Source organism: Scomber scombrus, chromosome 4 (genome assembly GCF_963691925.1).
Source record: "Scomber scombrus chromosome 4, fScoSco1.1, whole genome shotgun sequence".
In the NCBI taxonomy this organism is placed as follows: Eukaryota; Metazoa; Chordata; class Actinopteri; order Scombriformes; family Scombridae; genus Scomber; species Scomber scombrus.
The window spans coordinates 10,842,327-10,859,972 of record NC_084973.1 but is presented as its reverse complement, the minus strand read 5'-3'; the positions used below and the strand labels follow the sequence as shown (position 1 = coordinate 10,859,972).

Genomic DNA, 17,646 nt, shown 5'->3' with positions numbered 1-17,646 from the left:
CTACCCAATTACTGAGATGAAAATGCCACTCCACAGAGGACAATGATGAAAAAAAAACGACAGCTGCCGGGCCACATATCACCCACAAGGTGCTAAATGCTCAGCTAGCAGCCTACAGTCTGCAATAGGCCATTGCTCATGCAAAGTCTCACTTAACACAGGCTGTGTTTGCAAGTCTATTCTCTCCGTTTGCTCGTGTGATGGAGGGGTCTGAACATGCTTTTGGTCAAAGAGAGGAGAAAATGGGCCAAGCCACCCTCATCCTAGTCTGCTTTTCTCGGCATTCCTGGAAAAACAGTCTGTGGCTGGACCAGATAAGCCAAGAACAGAGAGCGTGACCCGTAACAGCCAGCCTATTCCACAAGACCCAGCACACCACGCAACCATAGACTTTATGGCTCCTCCACGGCCACGCTAGCCGGCAGCCTTTGAAGCCTGCTACAGTCTCCTCTCTCGCCTTATCTTTCCACACACCCTCCGTCTGCACGCCTGCCCTCTTCCCCCATGCATCTGCTGCGCTCCTCTCTCTCCCTCTACCTCCCGTATTCATTTTCTCATCTCTGTGCCTGTGTCTCAGGTCCCCTTCTGCTCTCTCTCTCTCTACCTGTTTCATCTCGACTGTGGTGGCAGTGCTTGCGGGGACTCGGCACTGCTTAGGGCTCATTAGGCGCTGGAGCAAGAGAGAGGAAACAGATCTAAATTATCCTTTTCATTCTGTGACAGCCTCACCCCTCACTCATCTCAACTCCAGGTCTGAGCCTTTCATCTGTACACGCGCACATACACACACATAGAGAGAGAGAAAACCTTTCTTTCTCTGAGCTGCTCTGTGATAGTTCTTTATGATCAAGCCTGAATGTCAACCAACTCTATGTTTTCTTTAGTCTCCAGTTGACAGTGAAATAATACATGTGAATTATGACTCATGCCGATCTCTGTCTTTCCCCTCTGCCTGCCTGCCATCCTCTTTCTATTTCTCCATCCCTCCTTCCCTCCATAACTCTTTCATTTCCTCTGTTTTCCTGCGCCGTATCATTCAGTGTCTGTCACTGTCACCGCACGTGCCTTTGGTGCGCCCCGCAGGCACAGTCACGTAGCAGCGGCTGACATGAGGATGTGGCCGTGGCTGGCTGCACCCTGAAGAGCAACTAGAGAACACTTTAAAGGCTGCTTGACAGCTGGGTGAGAGATTCTCTGCAGCCCCTGAGGCCCAAGCACCTCTGGCTTCAGACACAAGCTTTATGTGCAGACACCACATGTACGGGAAAAAAGGGCACAATATCTAATGCACTGTAGAACCACAAGTGCATTGAGCCTCAAACTAAATACCCTGGCACATAGGCACTCATCCACATGACACTACAGTAGCCTTTGATCATGACCACATGTAGTAAAGAACTTCCTGTGTCTCTCTCTTCTTAACTGTGATGTGAACACTTCCATTTCTACCATTACTACCTATTCTGTTTTAAAAAGACCTCCCCTGACCTCTGGCATGATGACAGAGATTGTATACTAGTTTGTATAACATTGAAGCGTCACATAAAATTGAAATTCATCCCACATAAATACATATCTTCAGTCATGAAGACAGTATCAACATTTGCATTAAGTTGAGTAATACATATTAGAATTTGTGAACATTTGCTTAATAATTTATGATGAATTATAACGCTAGGCTAAGTTGTTTTTCAGTTTTCCAGATATTAATCACTACTATATATTGCTATATATATATATAAGAAGTAGTAAAATAATACTGACAAAACCACAAAGATCTCCAAAAGTCGAGGGGTAAAAAAAAGTGCAGTAGCACACCATGCTACCAGTCCAACCCTACTACTGCCACTTTAACAACAACCAGCACTGGAGATTTATAGAATAAAAATAGAAATGCTGAAAACTGTGAGGGGTCCACATATGATGATGAAAGGTCCAGACATTTCACACTGAGATGCATATCATCCAACTGCATTTAGTATTATATGCTTTATGACAGGTTGTTCAAAGGCTGACCAGCATGAATATGTTTTACTAGGTTTCCAGAGTCTGTTCTATTATAGTGTATCATATATAGAGCATTTATTACATACTACTGTATGAAATAACATTTTTTAAGAAATGCACCATTTATATGTGTAAGACTAACATTTGTTAGTCTTACACATGATGATTTCATATAGATTAAACAGATTGTACACAAGCTTACACTTATACTGTACACTTTGTATATGGTATATATACCTGCATTATGTTTTGTTTCTCAAATATAAAATGACTATTAAATTGGAGTTACGGATGTAAGCTATAATACAAAAATGTGATACGTTCATAAACAAATTATTTAAATTACACATTTCACAAAATAAATTATTCTACTAAATGTATTTTCTTAATGGTATATATCATGCTATATATCAATACTCAATCTTTTTTTTAAATTTTTTACAATATGCATTTATCAATACACATATTTGATTCTGGTTCACATTAAGCATCAGTGCATTCCCCCCCAAAAAGCTGCTTTTGTATGTTCATATTATAATTTCATTATTTGTTGTTCCATTAATGAAGCGTGGAGAAACTGTAATACCTTCATTAGTCGCTACAGTGACGGCATTGATTTTATGACACTATTGTATTAATTGTTGAAGGGTGCATCTTGGTGTGAAATGCCTCTTTTGTTTAAGCCTGAGACTGTGCTTTGTAGTGTCTTTTCATGTAACATTACAGGAGTCTAACTTTGACAGTTCTGTGGGCACTTAAGTAACAATGTATTTCTTCCTATCATCAGTTAATTGATATCTCCATGTGTCTTTCACTCTAACCTTATCATTCTGTCTTACTCTGTGCAACACCATCAGGCACATCCACACATGCACACACAAGTAGATTACACACGCACAGATTTAGGGGTCACATGTTGTCAACAGTATCTGCACTAGTTTGGAGCTGCCTTTCTATCCCTTCTTCCAATTAATCTTTTTTGGGAAACAAAAACAAAAAACAAGCAGTGCAGCATGAAGAATAAAAAAAACAGCAGTAGGAATAGAAAAAAATAGAAAAACTGAAGGGAAAAAAAACCTTGCCAAGTTTTTCGGTCTGGGTAGGTTGGCCAGAAATAATTGGCTGTCAAGGATAGTGAAGGCACTGTTCTTTTTCACAGCCAGACCGAGGAACAATACAAGGACAGCACAGGGGACAACAGGAGGACAGGGTGGAGACAGAATGGCCTGTCGCCTTTGTTTCCATTAAAGCTCAACAAGCAGGCTTGCAGAGGGTGTATGGGTCACTGCAGGCCCAGCTAATTCTAATAACTCGGACGGAGGAGAGATAGAGGAGATGTATTCCTGCTCCCTTGCATTCACTCCCTGCAGGGTGAAATATGCAACTCTCCTCTTACACGAGCTGCAGTTTTCTTAGATTCAAACAGGCTTTGGGCCATTACACAGTGGGTGTGCTTGAGCATGAAGTCTGTCAGTGGGCATGGGTGAAGCTGGTGTTGTGGACATTCAGCACACATATATGGATGCTTTCACTGATCACATGCACAGTGACAAACACTTCCTGCACCGTCACTGACATAATGAATTTTTCAGAAGCCAAGCTGCAGCTTTTTATTTCACCATAATCGGTAGGGGACAATGAACAGTGAGAGGCAGGAGTCTGTCATTCACTGTGTGAAAAGATCCTTTGGCAGCTCACTGCAAAGAACCCTCTGAGAAAAGTAGATATAGAGGTGTGAAGAACAGCTAACAGTAAACAGGAAAAATGCCTTGGCGTGCATCCTGATAGGTTTGCACAGACACAAATGCTGGTATACCTATACAGCAAAGAAGACAACACAGGCGCATAATACGCACACAGAATCCCCCGTGCACTTATAACTCATAAGCACAAAAGCCCAAACACACACACACATGCATGCACACAGCCTAATAAAAATGTGGCAAAGGCTTAGCAACAAATAGGCTCTGAATTTCATATTCATGAATTCACAAACTCTAAGCCTATCAGCTCAGGCAACAAAGGCAATCCTCTCTCCTGTTCCCCCTGACTCACTCACCTTCCTGCAGGTACATGACAGCCTGTGAGTAGTTTTGCAGTGCGTGGTGTGTTCTCCCCAGGCTGCCATAGGCCAGTGTCTTGGCAGCCAAGTCATTAGTCTGAGCCGCCACACTTAGGTGCTGTTCTTGGAAGACAACCGCCCGCTCGTAGTTTCCTAGCGACTCGTAGGTAAGGCCTAAGTTTCCGTAGGCCCGGGCCTGGCGTGCGGGGCTTCCCGTTTCCTCTGCAATCTCCAGATCACTTTGGTGGCATCGCAGGGCTGTCTCATACTCTCCCATAGATTGGTATACAACACCCAAACCGCAGCTGGCATCTCCCTCCAGTAGTCTGTCCTGGGTGTCACGGGCAATGGCCAACTGACGCTCCAGACAGGAGATGGCCTGCTCATAATTGCCCAGCTGGCTGTGAAGTGCACCCAATTCACCATAAGCCTGAGCCTTGCCTCCACACTCCCCAAGCTCATGAGCCACTACTAACCGCTTCTCAAAACACACCAGCGATTGCTGTAGGTTTCCCATGGCCCTGCAGGTAGAGACAGAAAAACCAATGAGCGTCAAAGTGAGGCAGATTAGAAGTGAGATAACAACATAGACAACCTAAAAAAAAGGCATTTTCTGGTCAATTTGAATAAATACTGAGACTCTCTCGGTCTACAATATTCAAAATAAATACATTCATCTCTTTGCTTACCTCATATCTAGGGGAAAATATATTGTTCATTCATACAGATACATATCTATCCAGCAAACATCAACAGAGCACAAAATGAGGAGTGCTTATTGCAATATCACTTCCATTTGAAAAGCCCCATGTAATTTCAATGAGTATGAATAAAACACAAATTTAGATGTTCAACAAAATGCTGATAGCTGGTGATGTGAACAGACTAAAGTGGGTGTGAAAGGCTGTATGAGAGATTTCTGAGCCCTAATATGAAATTTAAATTTAGGTAGTGTTTGATGGGTACTGCTGGGCTGGGTCATCAGTTGAAGCAGCCCAGCTTCCAGCTTATGTGTTGCCCGTTTGGCATTCATCCCGTCTCAATATTTCATAGCCTTCAAACAGATTTTATTCATATTCTCAGGCACACCAACAATTGTCAGATCCCGTTCAAATGGAGCATTAAAAGAATAAAAGTCCTCAGCTTAATTAATGTTGTGTGATAATGTACGTGCGCGACAAAGAGCTGTTGGAAGAGGAGAAGGGTTTGTGTGTGATGTCTATTATTCCCCTCTGAACTCATCCACGGCTAATACTGCTGCGTGTGATTGCTGTGGTGCCATGCTGATGATGCACAATAAAAAGAAAATCATCTCCGAAATGAGGATTTCAGCAAGCCTTTCGTGTTTTATTTTGCAGTGGAGCCTCCTAGGATGCTCTCGGCTCTTTGACACATAAATGGGAAATCGAAGGGAGAACAGACACGAGATGTAAGAGGTTGCCGCGAAATAACTGTACTTCCCCCCAGTTTCAGACGTCTGTGTGCCAAAGCTTCTTTGCATACAGATAAGGCCAGAGTCACTAGGCTGCTGCTGAGACAGCTAGCATCAGGCTCAGATACAAGCCTTTCTCACTAGCAATGTGTCTCTAAACTATGGTGGTCCTTGATAGGAAGTGCAAGGAGAAAAAAATCATATGCAAAGTAGGATTACTCCGATTATTAGAAATACATTTATCCGCTGCTGCAACAGCTAGGAGAAACTGATAGTTGCAAACTGCATGATACAAGAACTGAAAAGTGTTTTTCTGGCAATGTCAAATAGAGAATTTGAAATAATATTCCTTTCACTTGAAGCAGACTCACCTGTGTCCATTGCCTAAGCCTCTGTATGCCTTCTCCTGGTCCTGCATGCGGTTGAGGCTCTGGGCCACTGACAGATACTGGTCATAGTACTTGATGGCTTCCTCAAAGTCTCCCAGCGCCTCATAACAGTCTCCCAGGTTTCCATAGGCCCTACCCCTGTCCATTACTGCCTCATTGCCACTCAGCTGCTGTAAAGTGGCCAGCTGCTGTTCCAAGTAACCAATAGCTTCCTCCATCACCCCCACATTCATTTTTGTGATGCCCATATTTCCATACACCTGAGCCTCCACGACAGGATCCTTTAGCCTCCGCCCTAGTTCCAATTGCTCTTCATAGCTCTTGAAGGCCATGGCGTATTTCCCCAGGGCCATGTAGACTGCTGCCAAGTGACCGTGGGCTTTGCACTCTCCTGGCACATCACCCAGCTCTTGATATACCTCTAGCTCCTGAGTGTGGTAGCCCAGAGCCTTGTCATATTTCTGCACAAGCCTGTAGGTGGCCCCAAGGGCAGCATAGGCACAGGCCTCCATCCTACGCTCCTTAACCTGAAACCAGATAGAATTTCATTATATCAACATGAGGGACATCAGATACATTTTCATTAATTGTATCAAAATTACATTCAACATGACATTTCCCATTTACATGATGAATTGTTATAGTATGCATTTTACTACAATCACAAAGTTTGTGTATTAGAAACTGTATGTGGCCATACCTGGTGAGCTAAGGCCAGTTGCTGCTCATAAAATTGAATGGCTCCAGCCACATCCTTTTTACAGACAAATATGTCCCCCAGGTTCCCAAGAGCTCTGAAGCGAGCCTGTGCATTGTTCAGGGACTGGGCCAGTGAAAGCAGATATTTCTGACACTCCTCTGCCTTAGCAAAGTCTCCCAGGGCCTTGAATGCCAGACCAAGGTTACAGTACGCCTTGGCCTGACTCAGTTTGTCATGGAGGTCCTTGGCCAGAGCCAAGTCCTGCTCATAGTATTTGACGGCATCCTGGTAGTTGCCCAAGCAGTAGTGGGCATAACCAAGATTGTGACAAACTTTCCCCTCACTCTCCATGTCTTGGAGGTCAGGGGACAGGCGGAGGTACTGCTCATAGTAGGGCACAGCCTGAGGGAATTCTCCTCGAGAGCAGTGGAAGTTGCCAAGGTTGCCCAGAGCCCGAGCCTCGCTCTGGACATCTCTGAGCTCACGAGCAATGTTGAGGTGGTTCTGGTAATGCTGCAAAGCGCGGTCATGAGCTCCCAGGGCTTGGTAAGCCACAGCCAAGTTGCCATGTGTGGAGGCTTGTGAGGCCCGGTCATTGACCTCCATGGAAATCTGCAGCTCTTGGCGGTGGTAGCGGACAGCCTGGTCAAAAGCTCCTAGGGCATTGTAGGCATTACCCATGTTCCCATAGGCCCGGCCCTGAGCAGCATAGTCACTGAGCTCCTGAGCAATGGCCAAGTGTGTTTTGTGGAGTTTCAGTGCAGTTTCATAGTCCCCCTTCATCTGGTGGATGATGCCTGTGGAGAGAGGAGAGAGAGCGAGGAGGATGAAGTTAAAGACCCATTCAGGGGTAAATTGTAATTGAGTAAAATTCAAGTGCCTCGTCAGCTTTTCATGTACAAAACAAGTCATTTGGTTGCTAAAATATGTTCTCTGAGCCATCTGTTCTCTGCTTACACTACACACTCAACCACAGAATTATGGTCATTAAAATGTAGTGCAATCAAACAAAGTTATTATAACACGAAAATAGAATCTTTTTGATTGTCTAAGCTGTCTTTGATGATTGTGTATTAGAGGGATTTTACCAAAATCAACAACTTTTCCACAGGGTTGGAAATGGTTATGAGAGAACGAGAAAGAAAGACGGAGGAAGTTAAAGTGGGGGAGAGTGTGAAGAACTGATGGAAAGCTCAGCAAACAACTTTAGAAAAATGAGATAAGTGTGGAGAAAAAATAAATAATGGAGAAGCCAGTGCATTGAACGTATTATCTCTGATAAAATACCATACTCTGAAAAGTAATGGCTTTAACCCACAGCCAGACAGCCATCTGGCACACACACATACATACGCACAACATCCAAACAAATGTGCCCCCACCCACATGCTCATACACCCTGACAAATACATGGCAGAGAGTAAAGAGACATCACAGGATATCTACGGTAACTCTCCTTCTTCCCTCTGAGACACAACTAATCTCAGGATTTCTCCTTTTGCATTGTCGCCAAGCTTTCAATGATAATAATTGCTCTGATAAAATTCAAGCTCACTGAGAGAGAAGATATGGTGCTGCAGGCTGGTGGATGAAGAACTGCTGCAAGGCAAATAACTCAGTCCTTCATCCACCATACAGCCTGGTCATCATGGCTTTGCTGCATCAGCATGGAGACTAATGGGCTACTAGGATGGGGGCCACCGATAGGACACCATGGATGGAAACGGTTCTGGAGCCAGAGTGGGTGGGAACCAGGGAAGGAGAGAGGCTTTGTGGCTTGTGGTGAGTATGTGATGGTGCCGCCGGGATTAGTTACCGCCATGTGTGTTTTCCCATTTATTTCATCCGAAACCTGCCACATTATGGGCCTGAACACAGGCTACATAAACAGTGGGATTGAAACTAAACAGACGGCTCAAACGACGGCAGAAGTTATACAGTAATTGTGGACATGCATTCAGATTTTGGTTCAATTAAAAAGGAGCACATGAGGGCAGTGAGAATGGGAAAAAAAATCATTGATGCATCTACAGTACAAGCCTCTGGGCTGCATAATGATTTGACACATTATCAGGTATGTCAATTTACACATACAGTGCTACATAATTTATAGGTTTCACTCGGCTCTGAAATTTGCTTTTAGTACAAGTTTGAGCATTATATATAATTTCCAATAAATTCATATCAAACAACTTTTTCTGCAAGCAGATTGGATTTTGCTGGAAAAAACATAATCAAAGATCCTCTGCCTGCTTAATTCAGGCCATGATTCAGCATGCCGTAGAGACCTATTGACGAATCAGACCTGATTTGTTGTTTGTTTGCTTGCTTGTGTTCTCAGGTTGAAGTGATACAACCTGAACTGACCTTGTAATCATCAGGTCATCACCCTGAGGAATTGGTATGCTAGGCGTAGGTCTGAGTAAAACACACTGAGAAACAGCACTGCTAAATAATACAGAAGGAGTTCAGACTGTAAATGGCATAACTTCACAATGAAGACACAATGAGTGAAATCTATGTGGTGCTTTGGACTGTGTACAGTGCAAATATAGTAACGTGTCTTTTTCTTGAGCCAAAATGAGTGGGGCTTTAAACGTTTTGAATTTCCAAGTTCTACTGGCATGAACTTTTCTACACCTTAGACAATGTCTTTCCTAAGTGGGGAATGCATGTTAAGATGCAGAGCAAGCTGGCTGGAAGAGCATTGACAGCTCTCGCCACAGAGGCACTCCCAAGGTTATGCATTCCCCAACGGAGGCTGATGTTACTGAGGATATAATGCCTACTGATGTATTACCAGCAAACATGTTCCATGCTGCAGGCTAAAAATGGATCTGCGGCTGGCAATGGGATGCAGGGGCAAGGGAGACAGCCGGGACAGAGGCTGGGGGTGAATGGCTAGGTTTGAGGTTGGGCTTGGAAGCTGTAGCCAAAATTGCTATAAGCCTTAGGCTATGCCTGGAGCCACACTTAAGGCCAGAAAATATTTTCTGTGTCCCCCTCCCCATATGGTAAGAGGATTATAGAACCCTCTGGGAATAGTATCCAGCAGGATAGTAACGAAAACCATACCAAACATGCTGGTAAATACTACTGGAACACAAAAATTGGGAATTAGTAAGGGGCTTCTAGCTGAAGTGGTCACTGTGGCATGTTGTCCAAATCAAATTGTCCCCAACACAATGTCAGTCTTGAGATTCAATTAAACCTAAACTTATAACAACATTGCAAGTCTGTGGTGTGTATTAATTGACTTGACTGTAATATATTTAATGTAATGCAATGTATAGCTTAATTATTTCTGTTTTGTGCATAGCTTGAGACAAAGACTGAAAAACCAGGATAAAGCACACAATATCATGTACAGCTGGCTGTACATAGAGGGATATGCTGCAGTGATGACTTTGAGGGATGGTGTCGTATTCTGAGTAAATCACTCTGCCATTCTTTCAGGAGTTATGGAGGTCCAGATTGCGACTGCCTACAGTGACCTAAGAGGATTTGAAAAACAATGGTGCTGCTGCCTCTGGTCTAGGGTGATACCAGTGATACCAGAATAAAGATGACCAGTCTGAGCCTGAAATACTGATTTGGGTGTGAATATTTAAGAATGAGGTCAACATTATAATTCACATCCATGTTTCGAGAACCCAGAGCAGGATGCTGTAAATGTAGTGCTTGTGGAAATGTTGATGCCTATTCAGGTTTCAGCTCAAGGACATTGGCATGTGTGAAATATCAAAGTGCAGAGTCGATTTCTTAAGGAAATTCCAGTGAGACTTGGGGAAGATTTCATCCAACCCCAACTAGCATATGAAGCTTGGTATGTTAGAATACCTTTTACAATTTCTAGATAATTTTGTTACTGTGAAAGTATTCACAAAGCTGCTTGCACCAACTTTTGTTGAAAGAAACAAGTTGAAGGTTATTAGTAATGGATGCAATGTGTCTAAGTGAGCAAGGCTGTTTTTTTTGTTTTGTTTAAAGTGGTGAATAAATAATAGAGAATATTGGAAAATAATAATTGTCAAGAGAAGCACAAGTAGGACAATGCTTTTGTTCTATTTTGTTTAGCCATACACCTTATACACTAGTGGATGTGATGATCTGTGGGGGGAAGTAGTGAGCTGAGCAGACACTACATCCTCCTGGGGTCTGCAGCAGTGGGGAGGGGCGGAGCTGGGCTCTGAGCTAGAGGTACCAAATCCTTACTCGCAGACACAGACTCCTACAGTCTGACTGAAGATAAAAAAAGGACAGGGTATGGATAGATGGATGCATACTGAGTGGGTGGTCTGCCAACAAAAACACACAGACAGAGCGCTGCACCCCTCTGCCTGCAGCACCAGCTGAGCTGCTTCCTCTCCGCTCCTGCTGACCCTCAACCCTGCTTCAGTTCTCCAAACCAACTGTCGCTGTACTGTCCGCACGCATGACATCTGATTCCTCCCACCACTTAAAATCAACAATGTTCTGTCTTCAGCACTGAACAATCGCCTTTCCCTTTAGGGACAGATCACATTTCATGCTGAATTTGCAGATGTGCAAAAAAAAAAAAAAGGGCACAGTTACTTAATGCAAAAGAATGCTGCAGCTCTTTTGTTTCATTTAATAGCTCCGCAGTGAGAAAAATAACAAACCGAGTACAGCAAGCTTCACGTCAGTGTAAGCGCAAGGACTACAACAGTGTTGTTTTGCAGGGCCTCTAGTCCAGTTTCTACCATGGTCCTGTGTCAAGAGATTGAAGGGGGCCATGCAGGGGGAGGCGAGGAGCGTCCGCTACTTTTCCACAAACAGAAATTTGGGGCTTTAAGCTAACAAAGATGACTCCAGGAGAGTCACATAAAACTAGCATCCACTACTTCAGCTATTCTCCATCTATTATTGTCGCCCCCCTCTCTTCTCCTGCAGGTCTGCTAATATTTACTCAAGGTATTTACATGGTCATTACTGGAGAGTTGAAGATTTCACCCGTGCCAGATAAATGCACTTCTTTATGTATTTGCTGGGCTCTTTCTCTCTAACAGCGTTCTTTCATTCATCCTGTCTGGACCATTAGGCTCGCTAAATTCCTCTGTAAATTCAGCACTATCCTGCTCCCTTTCCTGGCCAGACTAATAATATATCTGCAATCACTGCTGTTTTCAAAGGCTTAGGTACCAAACTGAATAATCTCTATGCCTCAGTGTTCCAGGCAAGTTTGGTTCCTGTGTGTAGTTTGTCCCTGCAGTCTGAAAACTGTAAAGTTACTGGATTTTATGTTCATGCAACCATTTTTGTTGTTATGCTGATGGCAAAAATTGTGATGTAGTAGTAGTAAAATCATACCACAGTAAGAGATATTGTTGTGTTGAGGATATTGATAAGTGTTTCCTATCACAGTCAGGCGCTGAACGGCTCTCAATCTCAGAGTAGGTGCTACTACATTTCAACACGACTGCCAACAAATACAGCCTACTAAAAATCATTACGCTTTATCTACTGATGTGACACTGTTATCGACAGATATGTTGTTATAAAACCCGTAAATCAGATGTCTGGAGGAAGCTGATTTCCAGAGCTGATTTTCTGGAATGTAGACTCTTAGCGCTCATTCTCACGTGACTCTTAAAGGGAAAAAAGCTGCATGTGCGTACGTGTGAAAGAAGTTTAGCAAAAAAAAAGGTCTAAACTAATTCAATGCAGAAGTTATGCCCTGTTTTTTTTTGAGACACCAATGAGCCAGTGACAAGACATGAATACACAACATAGCAGTGTACATTGTCTGATTCTGTGCTGTGAACTCTTCTTCCTGTTGTTTTTCCCTCTTTCTGATGCTTTGTTTTTGTGAGCATCAGCAGATAGCACTCTCTGGGGATGCTGGATAAAAAGAAGAAAAAAAAAAAAGCTTAATTAGGATTTTTACCTCCAGCCATTCTAACTGATCCAGTCGACATTTCATGTGACTTCTCTTAGACATACACCCAAACAAAGAAGTGTGAAGTGTGAGAACGGAAAAGCAAGGACTAGACCAGGATAAAACACAAACGCTTTCCAAACAAACTTATTTAAAGTCTCTTTGAAGTGAAATGCAAGGGAAAATAATAGAATTTAGATTCTGTTTCATGAATACCACAAATGTGAACTACATGGGAACCCTCCACTTCAGTCCTCTCTCAGATATTAAATATTGCTGACTAGGGGGTAAGTTAGCCAATTAATGAATAATAAATGGGGCTGGAAAGCAACATTTTCATATCCTTTATAGGTCAGAGTGTGCTGAGCCAGGGCTGTTGGTACCGCTGGGCATCATGGTTGGATATTAAAGCATGGCGATCTCTATACAACTGTACCTGAGGGGCATGTCAGCTGCTGTTCCTCCCACACTACACGCAACATTAACGACAAGCTGAGAGGGCATAATAAAAAGTTTGTTCCTTTCCCGTTTCGGCAACTTCTCCTTCCCATCTCTCGCACAGTTCTTTCGCTTTTATCGCTGCTCGTTAATCTTCACTCGATCATCCTTCCCCTCTTTGTGCACGGCGTAAAAAGTGGCAGTTTTTTGAAGTCTGAAACAACATCCTGTTAGTTTTAGTCCGTATCTTCTTGTGCTAAGCGTGCTTGTGGGCACCGATGACGGAATAACAACGCACGCTCGGCTGCCTCAAACAAAAACAACAACAACAACAACAATGGGGCAATTACAGACTGGTGCTTCACAACCTCTACTTCATTCTCTGTTATCTTCATTATTCAGCTCCTCTTGAATCAGCTATTAAAGGTAATTAAGCGATTCATCAAGTCAGTTTCAATTACTGGGAGCTTGACAGCTGCAGATTACAATCAGTGGGGGTGAGGGGAGAGACGGAGAGAGCGAAAGAGGGAGGTATCGAAAAGTTTAAAAAAAGACAGGAGAGAAAGAAAATAGACAAGAAGTACCAACAGATCAGCTACACTGACACCAAGCAAGCTCCCCGGGGTGTTACTGTATCCTCATGACGGTCCAGCTTGTCTTGCCTGTCTCCATGGAGCAACAGGCTTCACCCTTTTCCACCCGCTTGTTTAGCTACTGCTCCATCACCAGTCCGAGGTCTTTTGACACTGCATCAACTAGACTCATCATTACTCTGTCATATACTGGAAGATCTGTAATGTTGCAACTAATAATGAATGAGGCCACTGTGGACGTCGTAATGGCAGTCATACTACAGACAGGAATAAATTTGCTGCCTGACATACTGCATGGCGCTCACTCGTAATAAAGCTCACATGTACTGTAGCATCATAAAATGTTCTCACTGGAGCGCCTAATTTATGACAACCAGTCAATGACTCACTTTTAAAATCAGGTGTGCGATGTAGCTAAGAGCAACCGGGGATGTGCGGCCATTAGGCTGGTCAAACGACAACTTCAAATTTATGTTTGGCTGATTAACTCCACTCTCTGCTTGCACACTTTTACACGTTATGTTAAAGAATAATTCATCTGGGAGGAACTATTATGCCTCTTAGTTGTCCATTAGAGTCAGGTTTACTACTGTCTTGATGGCTATCATAAGTCACCCAGCGTAAGTTGTAATTGCTGGACTAAATATGGCAAAATTGGCCATACCATTTATCTCATGGGGGTATTGAATATCTGAAGGGGCGCCTTAATCCCTGAGGTTACTTTCATTATATTAGAAAGCTTCACAAGGTTATCTTTCTAATAATTTCATTTTTAACATGATTTGGCTGGAAATGTCTCTATTATAAAAGGGGACAATGATTACATTTTAAGCTCCAATCAAATGACCCGATCATATATTTAATTGCAACCTCTCTCGTTTTTATTTATCTCCAGACCACTTCTCATTCCAGTCGGAGGCGGTGTGAAGGTGAGAGCAGAGCAGATAAATGTGGGGAGGGTTCCCATGAAAAATTATACATTTTTATGGGCTTTATTTATACTCTGACTGTGTGCGTTATACGTTGGTATTCCATCACTGTAGAACTCCGTGGGTTCACAAATTACTGTTGGCTCCTAACACCACCCTCACTGTGCTGTTCCCCGAACACTCCATTAACGTACATGCTTACATCATCTGCTGGGCACTATTCACTGTAGAACTTAACATGCCTCTTAAATACTGTGGGTAAAAACAGCTTTACATAAAATAGTGATGATACAGTAATATACTGTTGTCCCCTGCTTAAAAGCAACAAAAACAATCAGGTCCTATTAACTGCAAATATCACTGAAAATTGTAAGTAAACAGCTCATTTGAATGAAGGCAAACAGAAGGAATGTAGCCAGCAGCTCACTGAAAACACAAGCAGGAAATGGAAGCTTTCATACAGTATCCCAAAAACAAGAAAACACCACAGGCAGGACTTTACATTTGTAGCATAATAAACCTAAGAACACGCAGAGAGTATTGTTATTGATTACTTTGCTCATTCTGACTTCTTTCTTCTAATCCCTCATTTCAGAGGATCAACTGCTGCTGCAATAACTCACAAAATTCATCAGTAAACAAATCTTCCAAAACTATATTGCTACCAGGTGCTTCCCCATCTCTGAGGAAGACACACAGTAGACTCATCATGTGTGCTTCTGGGCTCAAACCTTCACATTGTCCTTTACTGCAAGGGCCAAGGAGGAACTTCAAGGGAAGACAAACTGTACAGTATATTCAGTAGATACTGTGCGAGCTATGAGTGGATTTTCATTTGCGATGTTCAGCAATGGACGATAATTCAAGATGATTTGTGACACTGATCAACTGTGATAAGAACGCACCTGAATCAGTCAAGTGTAGCCAGGAAATTCGAACAAGTGCTCACCACTCACACTTTCTTTCTTTTTTAGCAATGACAATTTTGACTAATAGTGACAATTAGCATTATCTAAATTAAGCAGACTCACTTTATCCAACAATATTAATGCCAGACTTAGTAGCATTGTATCTGCAATCGCTTCAATTTAACTTTGAAAGTACTTGTTGTTTTCTCTATTCTGAGTGAGTGCTAATGGTCTGCTATCATTTAACACAGTGAATGCTATAAGGTTAGAATAGAGCACAGGAGAAAACGCTTTGCCAGGAATATATGGAAGACTTTTGTTGTTCACAACCCTTTTCATTAAGGGACCCTTATTTCACTACTGAGTAAACTGGACACCTCCGAACAAACTGACATATTTTTTTATCAGTGTTTCATATTATATTCAATGCACAACAATAACAGTGCAGAACACTTAACTGTACAATGAACCCAATTATTGAACTCAGTACTTGCAGGAAGTTTAAAAATGGCAATTTAGATGAAATTTGTGCATATTGTAATGTTAAATATTTATTTTTCTTTATATTTTTCAGGACGTTTTCACATAATTCTGCAGTATATTTGTATTATTACTATTAATTATTTTAAACTATCAGACATATGGCTTCTTTTCAACACATTCAGTGTCTATCTGATGCTTGACAATTGTTCCATTAGCTCTTTGTTGTAACTGCCCTCAGTGTTTTGCATACATACCCAGATTGGAAGAGGCTCTTCCTTCTGCGGCCCTGTCCTTCAAGCCCTCAGCTATCGACAGCTGCTGTTCATGGTACTGCTTGGCCCTCTCCAAGTCCTGCATGCAGCGGGCAGCGTGACCCAGACCTGCGTAGGCTCTCATCTCGATGGATTTTTCCTCCAGCTCCTGGGCGAGCTCCAGAACATGAGTATGGTAGGACATGGCCTTGTCAAAGTTACGGTGGTAGTGGTAGGCACTACCGAGGTTACTATACGCCCGAGCCTCCTCTCGTTTATTTTCCAGGGCCTTGGCAATGCCCAGGTGCTGCTCGTGGCATTGGACAGCATTTTCAAAGTCTCCCATAGCGATGTAGACAGCCCCCATGTTTCCCAGCTCGCGAGCCTCAGATAGCTGATCCTTGGACTGCTTGGCCAGCAGGACACACTGCTTGTGGCTGGCCAGGGCATTTGGATAGTCTCCTATGGCTGTGTATACATGGCCCAAGCTGCTCAGGGCCATTGAAGCAGCCTATGGATAGAGAAAGAGATAGACAGCAAGTAAGAAAAAAAGGTAATGCACTTTAGGCAAATGAAAAAAATCTCAAAATAAACCCATTAATTATACCCACATTTTTTCAACTGTGATTCATTTTGTTGCCTTTGTATCACAGATTCCCCACCCACACGTAAACACTCCTTTAGCCAGTAATACTGTACATGAAGTGGAGAAAACTAAATATCCAAATTCCCAAATCTCTAAGGGGGCTTTCTGCTCAGAGACCAAACAACAACAACAAAAAAAACCCTGATTTGATTTCGTCTTTGCTGGGAAAGGAGGGGGGTAAAGTGCGATGCAGATCAGCGCAGCAGCAGGCTTGCTTTAAAGCCGTCAGTTTGCCCACTGCAATCCTGCTTCATGGCGTGCCACCATCAACGGAACAAAGACAGCGCTAATCAGGCGGGTGAGGAGAGGGGTTTTAGCTTCACACCAAAGCGGTGGGGGGCCAACTGGCTGACTGACTGACTGCTGGTAAGACCTCTCGAGTTAAAAACATAGAGAAAAAGATTCCGTGCATTTTCATTAACACCATCTTCCATTTTCCACCTGTGAAATGAGAAATACAGAGTACCATGGGTTTAAGTGCAAAAGGAGAAGTTTGGCAGTAAAATGGAGAGATTTCAAAAAATGCAGTTTTGACCTCCTATGTGACACATTTACTGCAGGCTTATTAACTGTTTATACAGAGGGTAAACAGCTGGGAATTGGGGTCAGCTGCCTGTGTGTGAACAGATGTTCAATTAATCATGCAGGACCATCTAATAAAGCATCTCTTTCCTAAGGTCCCACTCTCCCTCCTCCGGCCAGGGAGGGGGTTGGATAGAGGCCAGCAAAAGGGGAAAGACACCCTGACAGTGAAGGCCACAGTACTGTCCACCTTGTCCAGTTTGGAGCCTCAGCATCAGGGATGTCCTGGGTCATCTTGGGGGCATTTACAGCTGGGCAACTATTAAGTCAAAGTCAGCTACAGCAAAGAATGAAGTTTCTGCTCTGGGATGTTTATGAAATCACTTT

The 17,646-nt window shown here is 43.0% G+C and overlaps 1 protein-coding gene across 1 annotated transcript in view; it reads right to left on the bottom strand.

The window, feature by feature from the left end:
- The window catches only part of LOC133978894 (tetratricopeptide repeat protein 28-like), a 118,624-nt gene that overhangs the window by 18,849 nt on the left and 82,129 nt on the right, over positions 1-17,646 (bottom strand). Inside the window, exons 5-8 of the mRNA XM_062417244.1 lie at positions 16,095-16,602; positions 6,591-7,387; positions 5,873-6,417; positions 4,067-4,590 (exon numbers count right to left, since the gene is read on the bottom strand). Coding sequence (XP_062273228.1) covers positions 4,067-4,590; positions 5,873-6,417; positions 6,591-7,387; positions 16,095-16,602 — 2,374 coding nt within the window. The remainder of the gene's footprint in view (positions 1-4,066; positions 4,591-5,872; positions 6,418-6,590; positions 7,388-16,094; positions 16,603-17,646) is intronic.